At 37.4% G+C, this 22,102-nt stretch overlaps 1 protein-coding gene across 9 annotated transcripts in view; it reads right to left on the bottom strand.

The window, feature by feature from the left end:
- eys (eyes shut homolog) overlaps nucleotides 1–22,102 on the bottom strand; it is a 400,588-nt gene that overhangs the window by 233,654 nt on the left and 144,832 nt on the right. For all 9 annotated transcript variants that reach the window (XR_006924828.1, XM_046842744.1, XM_046842742.1 and 6 more), the window contains one exon: nucleotides 349–470. Coding sequence is in view for 8 of the 9 variants with exons in the window: in XM_046842744.1 (XP_046698700.1) it covers nucleotides 349–470 (122 nt within the window). In the remaining variant the exon portion in view is untranslated. The remainder of the gene's footprint in view (nucleotides 1–348; nucleotides 471–22,102) is intronic.

The raw sequence follows: 22,102 nt of genomic DNA, 5'->3' as shown, positions 1-22,102 counted from the left end.
CAAGAAGCTCAGCAAGTTATGGAAGACTCACACCACCCCCTTGAACACGAGTTACTAAGATCACACGGTATTTTTGAAACTTCAACCTGTATTTATATATTATTATTTACACGGCTGCAATATTCCTGAGGTTCATCACGCAACTGATAATGCTGTTCTATCTCATCATCATTCATTTCTCAACTGCCATGACAAACCCATTGCAGTAAATCCTTCAGCCAAACAAAACTGAAGTTCGACTTCATATTGGAGTCTCAAGTCACGTCAAAGGTTATTTGCAATAACAGGACGCAGCGCGTTTAATTTCCTGAGGTACACCAGGATTTAAGTATTTGCAGCGAAACTCACCAGATGGAAGTCGACACAAGTCGAGTTGTTCTCGCATGCGTTGCCAAGGCAGTCGTCGATGTCCTGCTCACACCTCACTCCAGCGTAACCGGGGTTACAAAGGCAGTAATACCCATCCACAACTGCAGAACAAAAACAAAACAAAAAGAGAAAGAGAACCAGACAATTCCATTGTCACAAGGGTCGGATAAATGACTTCCGAGCAAAAAAGCAATGAAATCAGGTCAACTTCATGATTTACTCTCGGGGCAGAAAAACATCTGTGGTCAGAGCTTGGTTAAAAATAAAGCACTTTTTTCTTATAATATATATATATATATATATATATATATATATATATATAAAGATAGATAGATAGATAGATAGATAGATAGATAGATAGATAGATAGATAGATAGATAGATAGATAGATAGAGAAATCCTTAATAAAAGAAAAAAGCACACATGCCATGAATTCCTATAACATTTTTAAAAGCAAAATCATTAACGATCATTACTTCCTGTCTAAACATTTCAAAATATCTATAAATTATGTATGATATGTTTGTGTCTCTTTAATCATCTCTATACTATACACAAATTCTGCATTGAATCTTTACAGGTGGATCTTTAAAACTCTTCACATCTCCACAGCCGTATAGAGAAAGCCGGTGGGGGAAGAAGGTAATTGTGGGATTCTTCCAGGACATTTTTTTTTTTTTTTGCAAAGCCAGCTCCTGTGTCCCAAGATTCTTCATTATGCCTGAGATTTAGCACATAATCTCTGTCGTCACTGCACGTGTAGCCTCTATTGCTCTAATTAACTGCTTGGGGTCCTGGGTGGCAGCCACCATTACTCAAGGCGGCTGCCACCAAGAAACCCCTCTTTGTCCCAGTGCATCCCCTTCCCCTGTGTGCAGCCCCACACACACGCACAGAAGTAAAGACAGATGAGAATGAAAAAAGCCAGATTTTATTCATGTCTCTATCCACCTTGGTTCAGCATATTCAAGATAAAGAAAGTACATTGATTTGTTTTACAGGAAAGAGACTTTTTGAATGTTTGTGAGACTACAAAATACAGACCACTAGCTGTAGTTTATTGCATTAAAATTACATTTGAGAAAATGCAGACAATTATCATTTACTATCACCACACACACACTGTGTATATATACAGTGGAACCTCGATACTCGCGACCTCGGTAGTTCGCGACTTTTCATTTGGAACCGGACTAAGAATAACTTGCGAAAACTCCGATAGTTCGCGAGAAGCCGCGAGTGGCTCGAAAGTTCGAAGTAAAATTTCAAAACAGAGTTTGTACTAATAAATTACATAATATTTGGAAAGCTATTTTATTATTGTATCATTCAGTTAAAGTAGTAAATAAAACATTTATGACAAGTAATACACAGTTTCTGTTGAGTTTACAGTACAGTAAACTACTGAGTACAGTACATGTACAATTTCTCTTGAAAAGACACAGTCTAGACATCACGATTTGTCAAACAATTCTTTACACTTGCCCATTTTAACTGCTTTTAACACTTCAACTTTGAGGACAAAGAACAAAACATTGCTCTCTTCTAAAGTGGCCTTTTATTACTCCTGATCTAAATCCTATCGAACATCTGTGGAAAGAGCTGAAAACTTCAGTCTTGAGAAGGTATCCTTCAAACCTGAGAGTGCTGGATCAGTTTGCTCATGTGGTGTGACCCAAAATACCTGTCTACAGGTGCAGAAGTCTCATTGTAAGTTACAGAAATTGCTTGATTGCAGTGATCACCTCAAAAGCTTGTGCAACTAAATATTAAGTTAAGGGAACCATCTTTTTTGTCAAGGGCAATTTCATTAGGTTTTTTTATTTTTATTATTACTTTTGTCAGTTTCAAGTTATTACAGTGCCCATTGTGTGGGCTTTTCATTCATTATTAGAAGGGTACCAACAATTCTGTCCATGTCTGTGTGTATGTATATATACATTACATACGTATGTTTTAAAACGAGCTCCGTTTACAAGAAAGCTCTGTTAAATGCACATTGACACACTATCACCTTCAAAATAGTCCCCTTGCACAGCAATACTGAGCTCCTAGCGCTTCTGCCACTTCTGGAATGTGTTCTGGAAGTCTTCTTTAAGCACCTTCTGTGATTTTTGCTGGATCTTTGCAACGGTTTTGCAAGGTGGATTTTGGATCAGAAGGGTGAAGTCCACAGGAGACAAATCTGGGGACAAGGGTGGGAGCGGAACCGAGAATGGGGATTGTTTTTCCACCGATCATCATGCACAAGTTGCCGAATGGTTTCGACATTTTCAGGGGTTGAATTCGTTGAAGGTCTTCCCGATCTTTTGTCATCTTTCCGGTGATGTTCGTTGCAGCATCGCCGTATGTCAAAGGCACGTCATGTCAAACGTCTTTGTGGCAGAATTGCCCAGTTTCATGCAGAACTTCACGCTTGCTGTTTGCTCTAACTTGCTGTCTATGATGAAATTGCAGACGTGGTAAGGCATGTGGTCAGAATAGCACCATCCAGCTTGGAACTTTTTGATGGTACCTCATATATGAGTATCTGCTGTATGATAAAATGTATGTCTACACACACAACTATAATTCCTTTTCTGCAAAAAAAAAATAAATACTGACATATTTCTGCTTAACAGTCAACCCTAACCAGAATAATTGTTCAAAACACTACCACATTCAAATGAGCAGGATCCAGTTCAGGTCAAGAAGATTTCTAAAAAAGAATGAAAGAAAGAACAGCACAGAGCCTCAGGCTTTGATTGCATTACCTGTCATTCATCATCAATTATTCAAATTACCGTGCACTACTTCCCTAATTGATCTGTTTTCATTGCCGAGTTAACATATGAGTGCACCTGAGCTAATATAGCTGCACGGTCACGTCGCATGGAGGATCTCACTCTCTTGACACTACTTAATGAATGTTAATAAAAGCTTTAAAAAAAAAAAAAGTGGACTTGGAGCACCATCAATAAGCCTAATGGGTCTAACAAACCCAGTATGAAAATGGACACGGCCTGACCAGCACTTAGCTGCTCACAGCACAGGACTACAGACGACTACAGCTGTATATGATTTAGGTTTGATGAAGAATGATAAAGAGAACATGTCAGGAATGAATGTGAGTCCAGATGTGAATAATAGCTGCAACTTTTTCTTTTTTTTTTTTTTACCAGAAAGCATAGTGACTAGATGTAAAAAAAAATTATTTTATGTACAAAAAATGTATTAAAATGTACGTTTTGCTTATACAGGAAAACAAATTAGCATTTAATATTTTATACATTGAATTATTATGATGCCAATAAAACAAAAAAAAAGTTAAATCTAAGATATGAGAATAAAGTCGTAGCAATACGAGAATAAAGTCGTAATAATTTAGGTAAAAAGTCGAGTGATCAACCAGTTCAGGGACTTTTTTTTTTCCATCATCATCCTCATAAACTCTTGTAAAACAACATACTGCAAAAAGTCTCATTTTTTCTTCTGAATAAAATTAAGTTTCCTACTGAACCACTGCAGTGTCAGTTTACTAATTAGAACTTCGTGCCAACAAAATGTTTCTCGCAATTCTGCATTTTTTCTTTAATTTTTAATCTTGTATTGCTACAACTTTATTTTTAAAATATTTCGGCTTTAGTCTTAAAACGTTTACTTTCTTCTCGTAACTTCAACTTTATTCTTGCAACTTCAACTTTATTTTCAGAACTCAGACTTTATTGTAATTTTTACTTTGTCAGAATATTTCGAATTTTATTCTCAAAACATTTAGACTTTATTCTTGTCATTTCGACTTTATTCCCTTATTGCTAATAACTTTTCTTAAAATATTTTGACTTTATTCTCAAAACATTGACTATTTTCCTAACTTTGACTTTATTGTTAAAATATTTCGACTGTATTCTCAAAACATCTATTATTGTATGAGGAAGTCTGGTGTGGCAAGGAAGTATCTGAGGGTGGATATGTATGAGGACAGTGTGACACGAGTGATGACAGACTGGTTCAAAGTGGAGGCTGGACTGCATCAAGGATCGGCTCTGAGCCCTTTCCTGTTTGCAGTGGTGATGGACAGGCTGACGGACGAGGTCGGACAGGAGTCTCAGTGGACTATTAAGTTTGCAGATTATATTGTGATCATGGTTTGATGTAAGGTTTAGTCTTTTAAAAACCAGTAAAATATTACTTATTTAAATGCATTTACTTTTGGTCTTGTGGTGTACCATTTACTTTTGGTGTAATCATTTCCTCCACATAATTTTTTATATCCTACCAATGATGAGGCCTTCAATGATACAATCAATTGCTTGATGCTAAAAAGCTCATAGTTGGGTCTCCTCAACTAAGGATTTACATAGTCAAAACAGAAGTGTTGTCTATAGTCGACAGTCAAATCATCTGTCTGTTTATGTCTGTTGGAAGGGAGACAAATGTGTCAACAAAAACATTATTTTTTTTCCACACACACACACACACACACACACACACACACACACACACACACACAAGTGCTTACCCTAACTGACGATGCCGATTTCAATCTTTTTAAAGTTGAAACGATGTGGATAAACGTTGGTCAAACGATTCCCAATACCATTTTAAAGCCAGGATGTACAGAACATCACAAAAAAAGATATAGAAGAAAATGTAAACACATTTTGGATCAATAAACCTAAAAGAAAGTAAATAAATAACTGCAGAAATGATTTGCACATTTCGCATATCGGCAAATATAATTAAATCCGCTAAATTGCCTGTGCGAGGGTGCTTTAGGTACAGCGCCGCATCGATGCACCGAAAAACAATTCAAAATTAATTTACGGAATAAAATTAGAAGGGAATAAACTTTTACAGAATCTCCCAGACATTCTAAAATATTTAAATACCTGTTAAGATGCTCCTGTGTCGATCGGGGATCATGGCTGTGCATTAACTTATTTGCGAGAAAACTAGTAGTTCTATGTGAAATCAGACATTGGACACCCCCATATAAGCAAAATAGTATGATTGATATTGATAGCTTATATATATATATATATATATATATATATATATATATATATATATATATATATATATAAATAAAAATTTTACGTATCCAAAACCGCCTGTGATAAAAGAACGCCACTCCAAAAATGCTATTTTATGTATACAGTACTGTACTGTATTAACATTTTACTTCATTTTAAAATGTATTATATTTTTATTCATGAATTTCATAATTTCAACAAAACAATCAATACAATTCCCTTTGTTCAAAGTTTTATGGTCCGTGAGAGACAGGGAAAATCAGCTAAACAAATTACTGTATCTATCTATCTGTCTGTCTGTCTGTCTGTATATATATATACCAAAAATGGAAACGGCAAAAGACCTGAACACGTCTCACTAAGAGAACGGCATCAACGGTCCACAGAGAATCCATTGCGATCTAGACCAAACACCGCTGCACGTCTCCCATTTGCAATAGACCACCTTGATGTTCCACGATCCTCCAGGCATGTTCAGCAGATAGATGAGGCAAAAGCTAGAAATGGACTATTCTGGACCGTATATAGAGAAGGGGGGAAAAAAGGAGCTTTGTACAGATTGTAAGCATGGTGGAAGGAGCATCACTGTCTGGAGGCTGCAATACTGCCTCAGGGACTTGCGATGATTGAGGAAATAAATGTCCCAAAACACCTGAGAGTGAAAAAAAAAAGACTAAAAGAGGCACATTGGTGTTTTTTAAATGGGGGAAAGTCAGAGAGCCGTGAGCTGAAGACAGCTGTTTATCAGTAAAATGCACACAAAAGTCTATTGAAATAATAATGAACTCAAATAGATGTGCGTAAAGGAATGGTCTAAAACGCATACAGTATAAAGTGTCACCTTGTAACAGCAAAAGATTTTCTTCATTACACCTTTAAATTAATGAAACCTCTATGGTAATTAAATGAACATGGTGGGATTTAGGTTTTGGAGATGCACAAGTTCCATTTATTGGCGTAGAAACGGTGCATCTATGCTAGAAACGGCATATTTTAACTTCACTGTACAAAAAATAAAAAATAAAAAATTTCTTTGGAAATAAACCGACAAAAGGATTTGGAATTGTTTATTGCATATTCAATAAAAAGAAAATCAGATTTTTCTTTTTTTTTGCTAAAAAACAAATGAAATGGACAAAACATGGACAACCTTCAGAGGCAATCGTTGCAAATCTCTAAATTAGGATTCCGGCCTGTCTAGAGGTTGTTTGGCCAACTTCTAATGAGCAACCTGCTCCAGCCATCTCAGGTTTGAAACATGCCTTCTCTCCAGACTGCATGTCTCACCTCTTTTCCCATAGATGTTGGATGGATCAAATTCGGATCATGGCTCATAGAAGGCCACATTTAGAATATTGCAGTGTTTTGGGTGCTTTTAGCTCCATGTTGTTAGTCATTATCCTGTTGGAGGACCCATGAGCTGCAACCGAGACTGCTTTCCGATACTGGGCAGTATGCTTCACTCCAGAACGGCTTGTTTTTGAGATTTCATTGTGCCCTGCACGGATTCGAAGCTTCCTGTGCCAAACGCAGCAAGGACGTTCCAAAATATAATCCAACCTCCTCCATGTTCCACGGTAGGTATCGTATTCATTTTCTTCGAAAACTTCATTTTGTACGAACAGTTGCTGCAGTTTGTCTCCTCTTGCCCATAGGATATTCTCCCAGAAGCAGTGTTGCTTGTCGGTATGCACAAATACAAAAAAGTTTGAAACATCATCATTCATTATATTCAGGTTTGTAAATTGGTCTATATTCTACCTTTAGATTACAGCGATTGTAGTGATTTGAGCATTAGACATAAAATCTATTTCTTTTTTTCTACTGATTATATATTATAGAAAAATCTAAATGACACCAAATCAAACTGTCACTTCAGAAACTCTCTAAAGCATCAGTTATAAACTAGTATTGGGAAGATCGGATCATTTTAGTGACTCGGTTCTTTGAATCTCCATCAACATGAAAGAATCTTTTTCGAGTCATTTAGTTCATTTTGTTCCTTTGATCACATAAAAAGCAGATCCCCAGCACGTCTACATACACCAACTTTAAATATAGAGCCAATGATTTATATACACTCTATTGCCAAAAGTATTGGGTCACCTGGTCATAAGTACGGTATGTGATTTTTGGGCATTGCATTCCACATTTAGTCCCAATTTTCTCTTATAATTCCCTCCACTCTTATGGAAAGATGTTCCGCTATTATGAAAGGCAGATACTGATGTAGGTGAGGAGACCTGGGGTGCAGTCAGCGTTCCAATTAATCTCAAAGGTGTTCAGTAGGGATGAGATCAGAGCTCTATAGCAGGCCACTAAAGATCTTCCTCTCTAAAGCATGTAAACCAGATTTTCAAGGAGCTCACTTTGTGCACAGGAGCATCGCCATGCTGGAACAGGTCTGGGTTTCCAAGTTCAAGTGAATGCTAAATGTAATTAAAGGCATCAATTGACATACTGTACAATTGAGTGCCTCCAGTTTTGTGGTAACAGTTTGGAAAAGAACCAAATATAGCAGGAAAGGACAGGTGACCCAATACTTTTGGCAATGTAGTGTATGTATAAATAACTGCATAGCGTACTGTATACGGGAGTCACGATAAAATAACGAACGACTTGAAACAAATGGGATGAACTACTCAATCCTGCTTCCTGTACATAACCCAGAGAGATTTTATGAAAATTTGCTCATGCGCTTCATGCTCATGAACAAATCACTCTTTGAGACGACATAAAAAATAAGTAAAAAAAAAATCACTACTTTAAAAAAAAGCTCATTAGTAGCAAATTCACCGGCATACAGTAGAAGATTTACTATAAAACCATAACATTCAAACCCGCTGCTATGTTTTTTTCCTTGCTACAATACACTGAATATGATAAATTGCCTAAATATGAATCCTTTTTAATAAATGTGCCAGGAATTTTGAACTTTATTTTTTTCACCAGCCTACATAAACGAGCAAAAGTGAACCTGAAAATACAGCCCTTTTCAGTTTCAGTCTAGGACTCGATGACACATTTGCCTGTTATACTTTTTCCCCCATGAGTAGGACCAACTAATACAAAACTGTTCTCTCTTTGAAATGTTAACAGGTCACAAGAGGACCTGTCCCTGGCAGGGGAACGCTGCAAGGCACGTTCTGTCCCTGTTGGACTCGCCCACACGCAATCTTCCTCGACACTCAAACGGTGGAGTTGCAGTTGGAAGGCTATTTCTTATTTCCTATATGCAAAAAGTTTTGTTCAAATACCACATGTTCTAGTAAAAGTAGCACCGCACCATGTTGTGCGCCACTGGATCCAAAGTACAAGTGTGCTGCAATACATTAATACTGCTTTAAAAAATTCAAAATAAGTGCAAAGAGAGATTTTCCGTTACCAGAGGTAGAAAGAGTACATATTCTACTCTTTGTACATTTCTAGGTATGTATTCTAAGTAAAAGTACTGTTACTTCAAACAAATTTAAAAATTTTAAAAGTAAAGTTAACCGTTTAAAATCCAGATCTACTTAAGTAAAAAAAATAATAAATAAATAAATACAAATTTACTCATTTAAACATTTTAAATTTAAAGTTACTTTTGTTTATTTTAGCTGGATCTTTCTTTCTTGTACATTTAGTGTGTGTTCTATCTATCATGATCTACTTGATGATTCTATCAAGTGCATTATTTCCCCAGGTGCAATTATTTCCCCTTGCTTAATTTTTTTTGTATTTATATATTTATTTTTACTCAGTAACAAATGTGATTTTAAAGGTTTTTAAGTACAATACTTCAAATTAAACATATTTAAGTAAAAGTAAAAAAAAAAGTAAACAAAAAAACCTACTCGATTACAATTGCACGAGTCAATGTAACTTTGTACTATTCTGGCTAAAGTTCGTCGCCACGATCGTCCAGCTGCTCTCTTAACTTCATATACTCACAGCACAGCACATTTCTTTTAGGACAACACTGAGGAAAGAGGTCGGTAGGACGGCGTGAAGATAATCTATCTTATGCTTTTATGACATTTACAGTATATCTGTGTAGGTTTGAAACAGCAACGGGGAACAAAAGAAACTTTTCAAATACTTTTTTTTTTCCCTCTCAAAAGAATTCCTACTATAGTAAAGATTGAAATAGGTCACCTGATTCAAAATGACCAGTCGTATACAACTGTATACTCTATGGCCAAAACTTTTGCGAACACCTAACCATCACAAGCGTACGTGCTTTCTGAAGATCGTACACAAGATTCTGATTTACAATATCAATGCTGTGGAAAAATTGTGGGGACCTTTGGAGTATGTTTGTGGGGACTTCAATTCAATTCAGCCATAATTAGATGTCTTGGGGGGTAAATTCATCCCAAAGATGTTCCATTCCAATTTTAGCAAACCAGTTAATCATGCTTTGTGCACAGGAGACCAATCATGCTGAAACATATTTCGGTGCCTTAGCTTCAATGCTGCAAACTACAACTACATCTAGAGTCATCCTGTACTATGTTTCTGTTATGGCATTTCCAGGACAGACTGAATTATGGAGAAATAGCTAAATGAATAAGTGCCATTCTTCAAGTGTGATAGCAATGGCAAATCTCCTTTTATCATCCTTATTAGTTTATATATTCTAGTAAAATATTTTTGGCATTGATTCGCCAAGTGTTTTTCTTCTAAATTACTCAAGTGAACGAGTTGTCATAATATTCTCAATATGTGGGTGTTGCATAAACCGAAAGGATGGCTTGGATAATTAGGTAATAGGTCATGTTGAGGCAAAATGATGCTGCCTGATTAGATATATGCTAGGATGAAAGATTTTGAAACATCTATTGTCATCTGTCCACAATAAGAATAACAATGAAGAATAACATCGTACTGGAAAACCACCACATAGACAGTCAGGAAAAATCACTTGAGATGTACAAACACTATTGGAAACATGTGCAACTACCCAATCAGGAAATTTTGCAAATTATCCAAATTAGTTTCAGTTAGTTCGATCCCCAGGGAACCAACCCCAGCCATTAGGGTTGCACAAGCCAGTGCACTCTTAGTGCCGGTCCCAAGCCCGGATAAATGGGGAGGGTTGCGTTAGGAAGGGCATCCAGCGTAAGAACGTGCCAAATCGAACATGCGGATCAGGAATACGGATGATCCGCTGTGGCGACCCCCTAACGGGAGAAGCCGAAAGAAAGGAGTTTCAGTTAGTTTGACACCCCGTAGCCTCAGATTCAGGTTCTGCACTAAGAGGATTTAAATAAAACGTGGTCTTCTACTGGTTTAAGTGCAAGAAATTTTTCTTCCTCCAGACTCGAAAGAGAAACCAGTCTTCATCCTTAACACTAAATGTCCATGAATTACAGTTCCATCATTGTTCTTGTGTTGTTTATGTGATGTGATATCCCTAGTTCCACAGCATGGCCACAAATTGGAGAGAACTCCATCCAGAGGTAAGGCGTCAGGATGAATCAGCATGTTTACCTCGATAACATTCACCATTTTATTTAACTAGTCAGACCTTTAATCTCTCTAATCATGAAGGTATTTTGCCTGTAAAACTGTCACTCACTCTTTTTTGTTGTTTTTTTTGCAGCAGCAGCATTGTGGATTTTTTTTAACTGCTGAGCAGTGTTTGTCTTTGGGAATATCTCTTGCATCATTTGGGTGTATTCTTCATATTCCCAGACATGCATGGTTTTCAAGAGGTTAATTTGCTGGTATTTCCACCAATGGCCACAACAACATGGCGACAACATTTATCAAATTAATCGTTGGCCGATGTCGGCGATTTCTTTCCTCATTCACTTTTTCAGTGCATGTTCTTAAATCTTACGGCAAACTGCAGTTGCCTATAAATGCTTGTTTATTGGTTTTGTGTTTATCTTTAGGTGGTTTGTGCTCTATTAATATTTACTGTTACAATGTTCTCTGTGTTTGATTACTCATGCCTGTGTAGTGAGGAGGGAACAGAAAGTTTAATGTTCAGCCTCAACTCGATTAACATTGGCAGTGTTGCAAAAAGTGCCAAATTGAAAAGAAAACAACATAAATGCATGATTTAAATTTAGATGTTGAAGGCAAAGGTATCCAATAAGGGAGTAAAAGTACATGTATTAGTTTTCGGTAGAGGGCGTTCATAGCCAACCTGCCACTCTTGGGCCCTTGAGCAAGGCCCTTAACCCTCTGTGCTCCAGGGGCGCCGTATCATGGCCGACCCTGCGCTCTGAACCTAGCTTCTGAGCAAGCTGGGATATGCGAAGAACGAATTTCACTGTGCTGTAATGTATATGTGACAATATAATGTAATGTATATGTGACAAATAAAAACTATTCTATTCTATTGCCCTTTAATGCACGTGTAAACAAATGCAATCCTTGTTTTACGTGCAGTACATTGTTAAAATCATTGACATATCAAATGGTATTGTTTTCGGGAAACACGATTTTGTATTGGGCATGTGCGAAAAACCGGTGCCGTTCGAGTCATCTTCAAACTGTTGTTCATTTCTAAAAATGTTGGCACTATAGACGAGATTCCTATCGTTACCACCCTCCATGGCTCCACCCTCCCACCACAATGCTCCACTTTAACACCATACAAATCATTTGCAATCTTGCATAAAAAGGTAAAACACATTTAAAAATCATTGCAAAATTGCTTGAATTGAAGTATGTAAACACATACTGGTGCCTGGCCCCCACATACTGGTGCCTGGCCCCCACATACTGGTGCCTGGCCCCCACATACTGGTGCCCGGCCCCCACATACTGGTGCCTTGCCCCCAGCTGGTTGCACCCTAGACAACCTGTCTATGCATGAAAATGGTGCTGATGTTCACAAATGCTAATAATAAAGAACTTTAATAAAATAAATAATAAAATAAAAAAAACCAAGCAATTTCACGTTTTGCATTTCTTTCCCCTAACTGTTCCGAAATTAAACTGAACTGTGACTTAACCATGTCCGTGATGTACAGAACCGTAAATTATGTGTACCATTTCACCCCTAGAATCCATGCCATAAAAAATGCATATCAACCCAATACTAGTAGTCACTTTATAGCACCCAAACCTACTACAGCTCTTCACATGTATTAGCATCATCTTATACACTGGACTTTTTTTCAACGGTCAGTTCTCGGAAGTTAATTTGTTGGAAGCAGAAACAACAGGCGAAGGTCTAAGTGACTTTGCCCAAAGTGGGTCAGAGCATATCCTAAATGACAAGATCGTGGGGTTTTTCCAATACGTAGTGGTTAGTACCTACCAAAATTGGTCAAGAAATGGTAGCTGGTGAACTGTTAAAGGGTCAAGCCCACCCTTCCATTGCTTTCCGAAGTATGTTAAAAGTGCTGCTGTAGCACAAATTGCTGGCTCTGGCAGAAACATGTCAGAACACCATCACAGATTGTTTAGTAGATGTTGCATAGCTGCAGACTGAATTCCCATGTTGACCCCTGGACAACACCAAAGTACATAAAAGGGCAGCAGAACTGATGCATCAATGAAAGATGGTCTGATGAATCATGTTTCCGTTTACATTATGTGGTTGTGAGAATAACAGTGTTTTACTAAGATCAATTGTTCTACTTGGTCCTGCCATTGTTGTAAACCAAGTACGACTCCTAAAAGCAATAACCTGAGCAGTGGCCACTTTTCCCTGGTTTAAAAAAAATTTAAAAAAGTATGATGTTATGCAATTCAATACGGTACACACTTCTGTTTCTTGTTCCAGACAGACAGCAAATCATACATTTTTTAAAGTTACTTCTTACTTCTATGCATGACCCCTTTCACACAGGCTTTTTTAGTGCAGAAAAAAAGATTAAATAAACCCTTTGCTGTTCTGTATCCAGGAAAATGCAGCTCTACCTCTGCCAATTTAATCTCTATTCTATGTTTTAAAATACTCTGGTTAAAAAAAAAAAAAAAAAAAGGTTGGTTTTAAAGTTGAAGTACTGACTACACTTTATTACTCAAGTTAAAGTAAAGAATTTTGGTCTCTGATGTGTACTTAAGTAAAAAGTAGCCATTACTACTATTGTTTTAGTGGCATGCTGGTAACTGGACCTTACATTGTATTAATATATTAATAAAAAAATAATGTCAAATTGTTATCTAATGGATGTATTCAGGCTGAACAACCACCATATAGAACACCAGCGGAGAAAAGATGATCAGGAATGTTGCCTTCTGTCTTGCTCATTGTTCTCTTTGTAAAGTAGTCTACACCTGTGGTGTGTGAGAGACAGGAAATTATACACCAGTGGATTGAAAAAGCCGTGCAATGACAGGAAATTGTTTGATGAGCTGAAAACGATGCGCGATGAGAAGAAAAAATATTGATTATGTCACCAAATAGATTCAATCCGAAGTAACAAGTCTGGTTTGAAAATGTAAGTAGAAAGTATAGATATTTGTGTAAAAAAAATTTAATTAGTGATAGTGAAAAAATTTGAAAGTGAAAAATAAATATTACTAAGTATAAGTACTGATACCAGATAAATCTACTTGAGTACAGCAACAAAGTATTTGTACTTTCATTACTTTCCATCTCTGGTGTTGTGATGGGTCATATTCACGTAGCAGCAGCAATGCTGAGAGAACGCACTTGAAAGACATAAAATACATAATAAAAGCGCATCAACTTCTTCTACCGACACAAATACGTCAAAAACTGTAGATTTTAATAGAAATAGTTAAAAACTTGTATCGTAACTTTTTTACATTTATAAATCACATCGTTACGAATCCCTGAATCTTAAAATCCCAAATCTAGACACATTGGCAGTGACATATCTAACAAAGTAAGAACTTTTCTCCATAAATAACACACAGCAAGAAAGATAAACACAGGGTTAGGGACTACACTTCTTGTGTCTGCCTGCTAAACATGGTCATGTCCTTCTCTTTAAAGATAAGACAAAAAGATACCTAATGATTAGACGACTTGATCAAGACTCCATGCCTCTGGTCAAATGTAGGGCAGAGGCAGGAAAGATAAGACTGTTACTACAGAAAATGGGACAAACTCTGGGATTACAGAACCAAACATTTATTTTCTTTTAAAAACTCATTCTGATTGTATTTTTTCCAGTAAGATGCTGTTTGTTTGTGAGAAAACAGAACGATCATAAATATGTAATTCTCATTCGAGAAGACACTCACCAGCTAGGTTATGTATGGAGACAAATGCATCGTTAAAGCAAGCTCGGCAGCACTCGATGAGAAAAGGCAGGAATCTTCTTAAGCTTCGGTATAAAATCTGGAAACTCGCACATTATATTGTTGGGTATTGGATTTACATGGATTTTCTCTGATTATCTACTTTTGAATGTTTTTTGCACCATCATCTGGCTGACCCAATGTTGCAAGATGTAAATTTATAAAAAACCGTGGGCCTTCAGTGTAAATTCCACTGCAGAATAGAGTGCAGTGAATCATAAGACATTGTTCATGGCGCCTGGATGAGATGAGTTGACTTGACCGAGGCCACGGCCTACTCGCACTACAATCTCCAATCAATAAAGAGTTCTACAAACACATAGTGCCATACAGATTAGTCATACAGATTAGAAGCAAATTATTTCTTATCTTGATGATGACTCTACAGAAGTCCTAAAAGACCATGCATTATAATATTTGTTTCTTTCGTTTTCTTATAAACACGTAAATTTTTTCGCAATAACAAGTTAGTTTTTCGTTATTGCCACAATTTTGCCGTGATCAACATTAGCTGTTTTCTCAGCATAACATTCTTTTGAGAGAAAATCACAGGAAAAATAAAACACCGTAGACCGCTGATCCAGTTCGGCCGGCAGCGAGACCACAGCGCCAGTGCCGAGACCGTAAACAAAGGAGGGGGAAGCGAGGCGGCATTAGGGCTAGGCTAAACCCGCATCAACCATCTTTTCCAAGCATCTTCCTTGCTAATGCACAGTCTCTTGTGAACAAAATGGATGAACTGCTGGCTCTGGGTAACATCACACAAACGGCTTAAGAAATGTAATGTCATAATTTTTAAGGAAACATGGCTCAACGACAACATTCCCAGCAGCGCCATTAAGCTCGAGGGTCGCAGTGTTTTCTGATCGGACAGGATGGCGGAGGACTCAGGTAAGCACAGGGGTGGAGGTCTGTGCATTTATGTTAACAAATCATGGTGCACGGATGAAAGTAGTTGCTTTGCCGGAAGCTAACACTAAACTAGCTATGGAGGAACTGCACGCAACTATCAGCAAACAATCATTTGCACATCCCGAAGGAGCCGTCATCGTTGCTCAAGATTTCAACCACTCCAACCTGAGATCTGCACTACAAAATTGTAATCACAATATCTCCTGTTCTACCAGAGGGGACAACACACTGGATCAGGTATACACAAACATACCTGGGGCATACACAGCCATTCCCCTCCCCCACTTGGGTCAGTCTGATCACCTCTCTTTGTTCATGCTACCCAAATACACACCACTGATTAAATGACTGAAACCAGCTGTGAGGACAGTAAAGATATGGCCAGAGGGAGCCATTTCTTCTGTACGGCAACAGTTTTAGGATACTGACTGGATCATGTTTGACTCACAAGACACACTTGGCTCTCACACAGACCTGGACATTTACACATCTTCCGTTTTGGAACATGTGCATTGACAATGTCAATACTGGCAAACACGTGAAATGCTTTCCTAAAAAGAAGCCGTGGATGAACTCTGAGGTCCGTCTCCTGCTGCAAGAGATGCTTCTTTTAAATCTGGAACTGCAGAGGACTACAATAGAGCCAGTTCCAACTTGAAAATGGGTATTAGAAGGGCCAAGCTCACATTCAAATTCCACAAAGAAGAGCACTTCCACATCTCTGACTCCAGACGCATGTGGAAAGGCATCCAGACCATCACAGACTACAAACCGACACCACAAGCTCAACTAACCAGCAGTGCGTTCTTACTGGACGAACTCAATCACATTTTTGCTCGTTTTGATCAAGGCATAGGGCATTTTACCTCAACCGCTGACTCTTCTACTGCCCACAGTTCACTTTCACTCTCAACAACGAACGTTGTTTCAGCTGGCAGCTGGTCGGGACGGCATACCAAGATGTGTTCTAAGAGCATGAGCTAGACAACTGGCACAGGTTTTTACAGACATTTTCACTGGCCCAAGCCACGGTTCCTACATGCCTGAGGACTACAACCATCATACCAGTGCCTAAGCCCCTTATCTGCCGAATGCCTGAATGACTTTCGCCCAGTTGCACTCACCCCTATTGTTATGAAGTGCTTTGAGAAACTGGTTCTAAATCACTTCACTATGGGCCTACCATCTACACTGGACCCACACCAGTGTAAGTGGTACACTGACCTGTACCTGTGATACTAAACAGGTCGACAGATTATGCATTTTCCACAGCTCTTTATTCAGACTTTACCCACCTGGATAAAAACAACACTTATATTAGAATGCTGTTCATTGATTTTAGCTCTGCATTCAATACACTAAGCTCACTGACCCAGCTATCTGCACCTCCACTTGTATTTGGATTCCGGATTTTCTCAACAACAGACCATAATCTGTTAGGTTGGGCAAAGAGGTATCCTCATCCTTCATTTTAAACCCTGGCATCCCGCAGGGCTGTGTTCTGAGTCCACTACTCTAATCTCTGTTCACCCCATGGCAATGCTTCTCTGCATAACTCCAACATCTTCACCAAGTAAGCAGATAACACCACCGTGGTCTGCCAGATCAGCAACAATGACAAATTGGCCTACAGGGCCATCAACAACCCGACCCTTAAGCCACGAAGACTAAAGAGCTTATCGTGGACTTTAAGAAATCTAACAGCAGGAGACATTTCCCAATCTACATCAATAGAACTGAGGTAGAGCATGTCTCCAGCTTTAAGTTCTTTGGAGTTCACATCGCTAAAGATCTGTCCTGTCACTAGAACAATTCAGCTCTGGTTAGGCAGGTACAACAATGCCTGTACTTCTTGAGGAGTCTTAAGAAAGCCCATCTGTTCCCAGGGATTTTAACAAGTTTCTACCGCTGCATCATCGAGAGCATCCTGACCAAATCAATCACTGTATGGTACGGAGGCTCCACTCTGTGTGAACGTAAAGCCCTGCAAAGGGTGGTCAAAACGGCCCAACCCATCACTGGCACCCAACTACCCACCATTGAGAACCTTCACCAGAGCAGATGTCTGCGCAGAGCTCACATCATCATCAAGGACTCCTCACATCCCAGTCACAAACTGTTTAACTTCCTTCCATCAAGAAGGAGATACAGAAACATAAACATATATATATATATATATATATATATATATATATATATATATATATATATATATATATATATATATATATATATATATACTGTGTATATAATTAATATATATATCTTGATCTTTATATATTTTATATTTTACATAGTTTATTGGTTTTATTTATCTGCCTTCTTTTTCCTTTGTTTTATTTATTCCCCCACCCTATTCCCTCATGCCGGTCAGTCGTATAAAGCATTTCACTGCATGTCATACTCTGTATGTATGTGTATGTGACGAATAAAATTTTATTTGATTTGCCTTAACCACTGAGCTTCCACCTCCCACAGTCTACACCATTACATCACTGTATAAAACATTGTATATAACCTGTACAATTATACATTCATATTACACTGTATTTTTTTATTCTCTTCATTGTGCCTTACATATATCTGCACTACTATTTTATTAATGTGTATCTATATATACACACACACCTTACTGCACATCCTGCCTAATAATTCACATCCATGTACAGAGTATATATATATATATATATATATATATATATATATATATATATATATATATATATATATATATAGGACTTGTTATTGTGCTTTACAACAGTGTCTACACATTTTTCACTGCCATAGCCTTTATATTTATTCACTGTACATTTGTTTACATATATATTACATGCTGTTAATATACTACATGTTTATCTGCACTTGTCTATTTGCACTTCTGGTAGATGCCAAACTGCATTTCGTTGCTGTGACAAATTTCTTTCCATCCATTCATCCATCCATCCATGTATATGCTTCTAGGGTATATCATGGAGTATGCACCGGCCTCTGAAATCTCCATCAAAATTACTAATTTCCCACAGGAAATATACGCTTTATCTCTGCATTAAGAGCAATAGAGGGGGGTGTCCCACAGAAGAACCTGACAAAAGTAGAGAAATAAAGAAAAAGTAGGCTTATTGTTAAGATACTAGCTCATCATGAGGTTTGCTTTTATTGTTTTATGGTTATTGAAATGGTAATGGAAATAAGGCCTGTTTTTATAATGAACTGTTTTGACATTGTGAGAAAACATGTTTTATGTTGAGATCAAGTTTATTTCTATAGCGCTTTTCACAACGGACATTGTCTCAAAGCAGCATTACAGGATTTAAGAATGAATGTGAGCAATGTATTTATACCTCTGATGAGCAGCCATGGTGACTTGGCAAGGAAAAACTCCCTTAGATGTTATGAGGTAAAAACCTTGAGGGGAACCCATCTTCTTTCGGGTGATATCAAGAGTGTGATTATAAATCTTAAAAACAATACAAAACACCCGAGATTGAGAACCACCATGAGCAACGAAGTGTGTGATTATGGGTAATGTCCTTTCTATAGTCTTATACAGTCAGTTTTGATGTCAGAAGAAAAGAGATTTTTACATTTAGATCATGAGGAAAAAAATCATGCAAAAAAATTTATATATATATATATATATATATATATATATATATATATATATATATATATATATATATATATATATATATATATATATATATATATATATATATATACACACACATTACAGACCAAAAGTTTGGACACACCTTCTCATTCAAAGAGTTTTCTTTATTTTCATGACTATGAAAATTGTAGATTCACACTGAAGGCATCAAAACTATGAATTAACACATGTGGAATTATATACATAACAGAAAAGTGTGAAACAACTGAAAAAATGTCATATAGTAGGTTCTTCAAAGTAGCCACCTTTTGCTTTGATTACTGCTTTGCACACTCTTGGCATTCTCTTTATGCCTACTTTGAAGAACCTACAATATGACATATTTTCAGTTCACTTTTTTGTTATGTATATAATTCCACGTGTGTTAATTCATAGTTTTGATGCCTTCAGTGTGAATCTACAATTTTCATAATCATGGAAATAAAGAAAAAAAAAATCTTTGAATGAGCAGGTGTGTCCAAACTTTTGGTCTGTACTGTATATATAATATATATAAACTTTTGGTCTGTACTGTGTGTATATATATATATATATATATATATATATATATATATATATATATATATATATATATATACAGGAGTGCAGAATTATTAGGCAAGTTGTATTTTGAGGATTAATTTTATTTGAGGATTAATTTGAACAACAACCATGTTCTCAATGAACACAAAAAACTCATTAATATCAAAGCTGAATATTTTTGGAAGTAGTTTTTAGTTTTAGCTATTTTAGGGGGATATCTGTGTGTGCAGGTGACTATTACTGTGCATAATTATTAGGCAACTTAACAAAAAACAAATTCATACCCATTTCAATTATTTATTTTACCAGTGAAACCAATATAACATCTCAACATTCACAAATATACATTTCTGACATTCAAAACCAAACAAAACAAATCAGTGACCAATATAGCCACCTTTCTTTGCAAGGACACTCAAAAGCCTGCCATCCATGGATTCTGTCAGTGTTTTGATCTGTTCACCATCAACATTGCGTGCAGCAGCAACCACAGCCTCCCAGACACTGTTCAGAGAGGTGTACTGTTTTCCTCCTTGTAAATCGCACATTTGATGATGGACCACAGGTTCTCAATGGGGTTCAGATCAGGTGAACAAGGAGGCCATATCATTAGATTTTCTTCTTTTATACCCTTTCTTGCCAGCCACGCTGTGGAGTACTTGGACGTGTGTGATGGAGCATTGTCCTGCATGAAAATCATGTTTTTCTTGAAGGATGCAGACTTCTTCCTGTACCACTGCTTGAAGAAGGTGTCTTCCAGAAACTGGCAGTAGGACTGGGAGTTCAGCTTGACTCCATCCTCAACCCGAAAAGGCCCCACAAGCTCATCTTTGATGATACCAGCCCAAACCAGTACTCCACCTCCACCTTGCTGGCGCCTGAGTCGGACTGGAGCTCTCTGCCCTTTACCAATCCAGCCACGGCCCATCCATCTGGCCCATCAAGACTCACTCTCATTTCATCAGTCCATAAAACCTTAGAAAATCAGTCTTGAGATATTTCTTGGCCCAGTCTTGACGTTTCAGCTTGTGTGTCTTGTTCAGTGGTGGTCGACTTTCTGCCTTTCTTACCTTGGCCATGTCTCTGAGTATTGCACACCTTGTGCTTTTGGGCACTCAGTGATGTTGCAGCTCTGAAATATGGCCAAACTGGTGGCAAGTGGCATCTTGGCAGCTGCACGCTTGACTTTTCTCAGTTCACGGGCAGTTATTTTGCGCCTTGGTTTTTCCACACGCTTCTTGCGACCCTGTCGACTATTTTGAATGAAACGCTTGATTGTTCGATGATCACGCTTCAGAAGCTTGGCTATTTTAAGACTGCTGCATCCTCTGCAATATATCTCACTATTTTTTACTTTTCTGAGCCTGTCAAGTCCTTCTTTTGACCCATTTTGCCAAAGGAAAGGAAGTTGCCTAATAATTATGCACACCTGATATAGGGTGTTGATGTCATTAGACCACACCCTTCTCATTACAGAGATGCACATCACCTAATATGCTTAATTGGTAGTAGGCTTTCCAGCCTATACAGCTTGGAGTAAGACAACATGCATAACGAGGATGATGTGGTCAAAATACTCATTTGCCTAATAATTCTGCACTCCTGTATATATATATATATATATATATATATATATATATATATATATATATATATATATATATATGAATATATGAATATAAATAAAAATATAATAAATGCCTTCTTATGACTTCCAAAATTATTCTTAGTCATTTGTTCTGATAATTTTTAATATTTGAACATATGACCAGGATGAACTAAACCTGGATGAACCTGTTCATAAGCTCATTCATTTTCTACACTCATACCACAGCCACGGAAATCTAATGGAGGGGGAAAATACAAAATAAAACCGGACACATTTTAGCTGTTCTAGTCCTCTTGGCTTTCTTTGGCTCACATTTAAAGGTTCAGCCTATTGCACAAACACTGAGTGACACAAACTGCTTGTTAATATAACCAGTGTAGATGGTCATCAGGTTTGCCATATTCACTCATCCCCAAGCAATCACGCTGCAGATTCCCAACTAAATCATTCCCCATCTGCTCCGGACATGTTGCGATTTTTAACCATTTATATTTACAGTGAATGTTCTGGAACATCCACAGGACAAGTATGTTCCTGTTATCACTTATACTATAGCATAGAGTTGTTCAATCACCCAGGTTTTCCATAGTTTCTTGCATTTTGTCAATTTAGTGAGATATCAGGAATGGCAAAGTCGTCTATCTTGAAGATTTTGGCAGAGAAGTGTACGTACCAACTGTTAGAGAGCACTGATACCCGAGACTCTTTTCATTTAAAAAAAAAAAAAAAAAGCTTCATCAAATATACAGAATTTTTTTTTTTTTACTTTTACAAAAGTAGACATTT

Source organism: Silurus meridionalis, chromosome 28 (assembly GCF_014805685.1).
Source record: "Silurus meridionalis isolate SWU-2019-XX chromosome 28, ASM1480568v1, whole genome shotgun sequence".
In the NCBI taxonomy this organism is placed as follows: domain Eukaryota; kingdom Metazoa; phylum Chordata; class Actinopteri; order Siluriformes; family Siluridae; genus Silurus; species Silurus meridionalis.
This window is presented reverse-complemented; position numbering and strand designations above follow the sequence as displayed.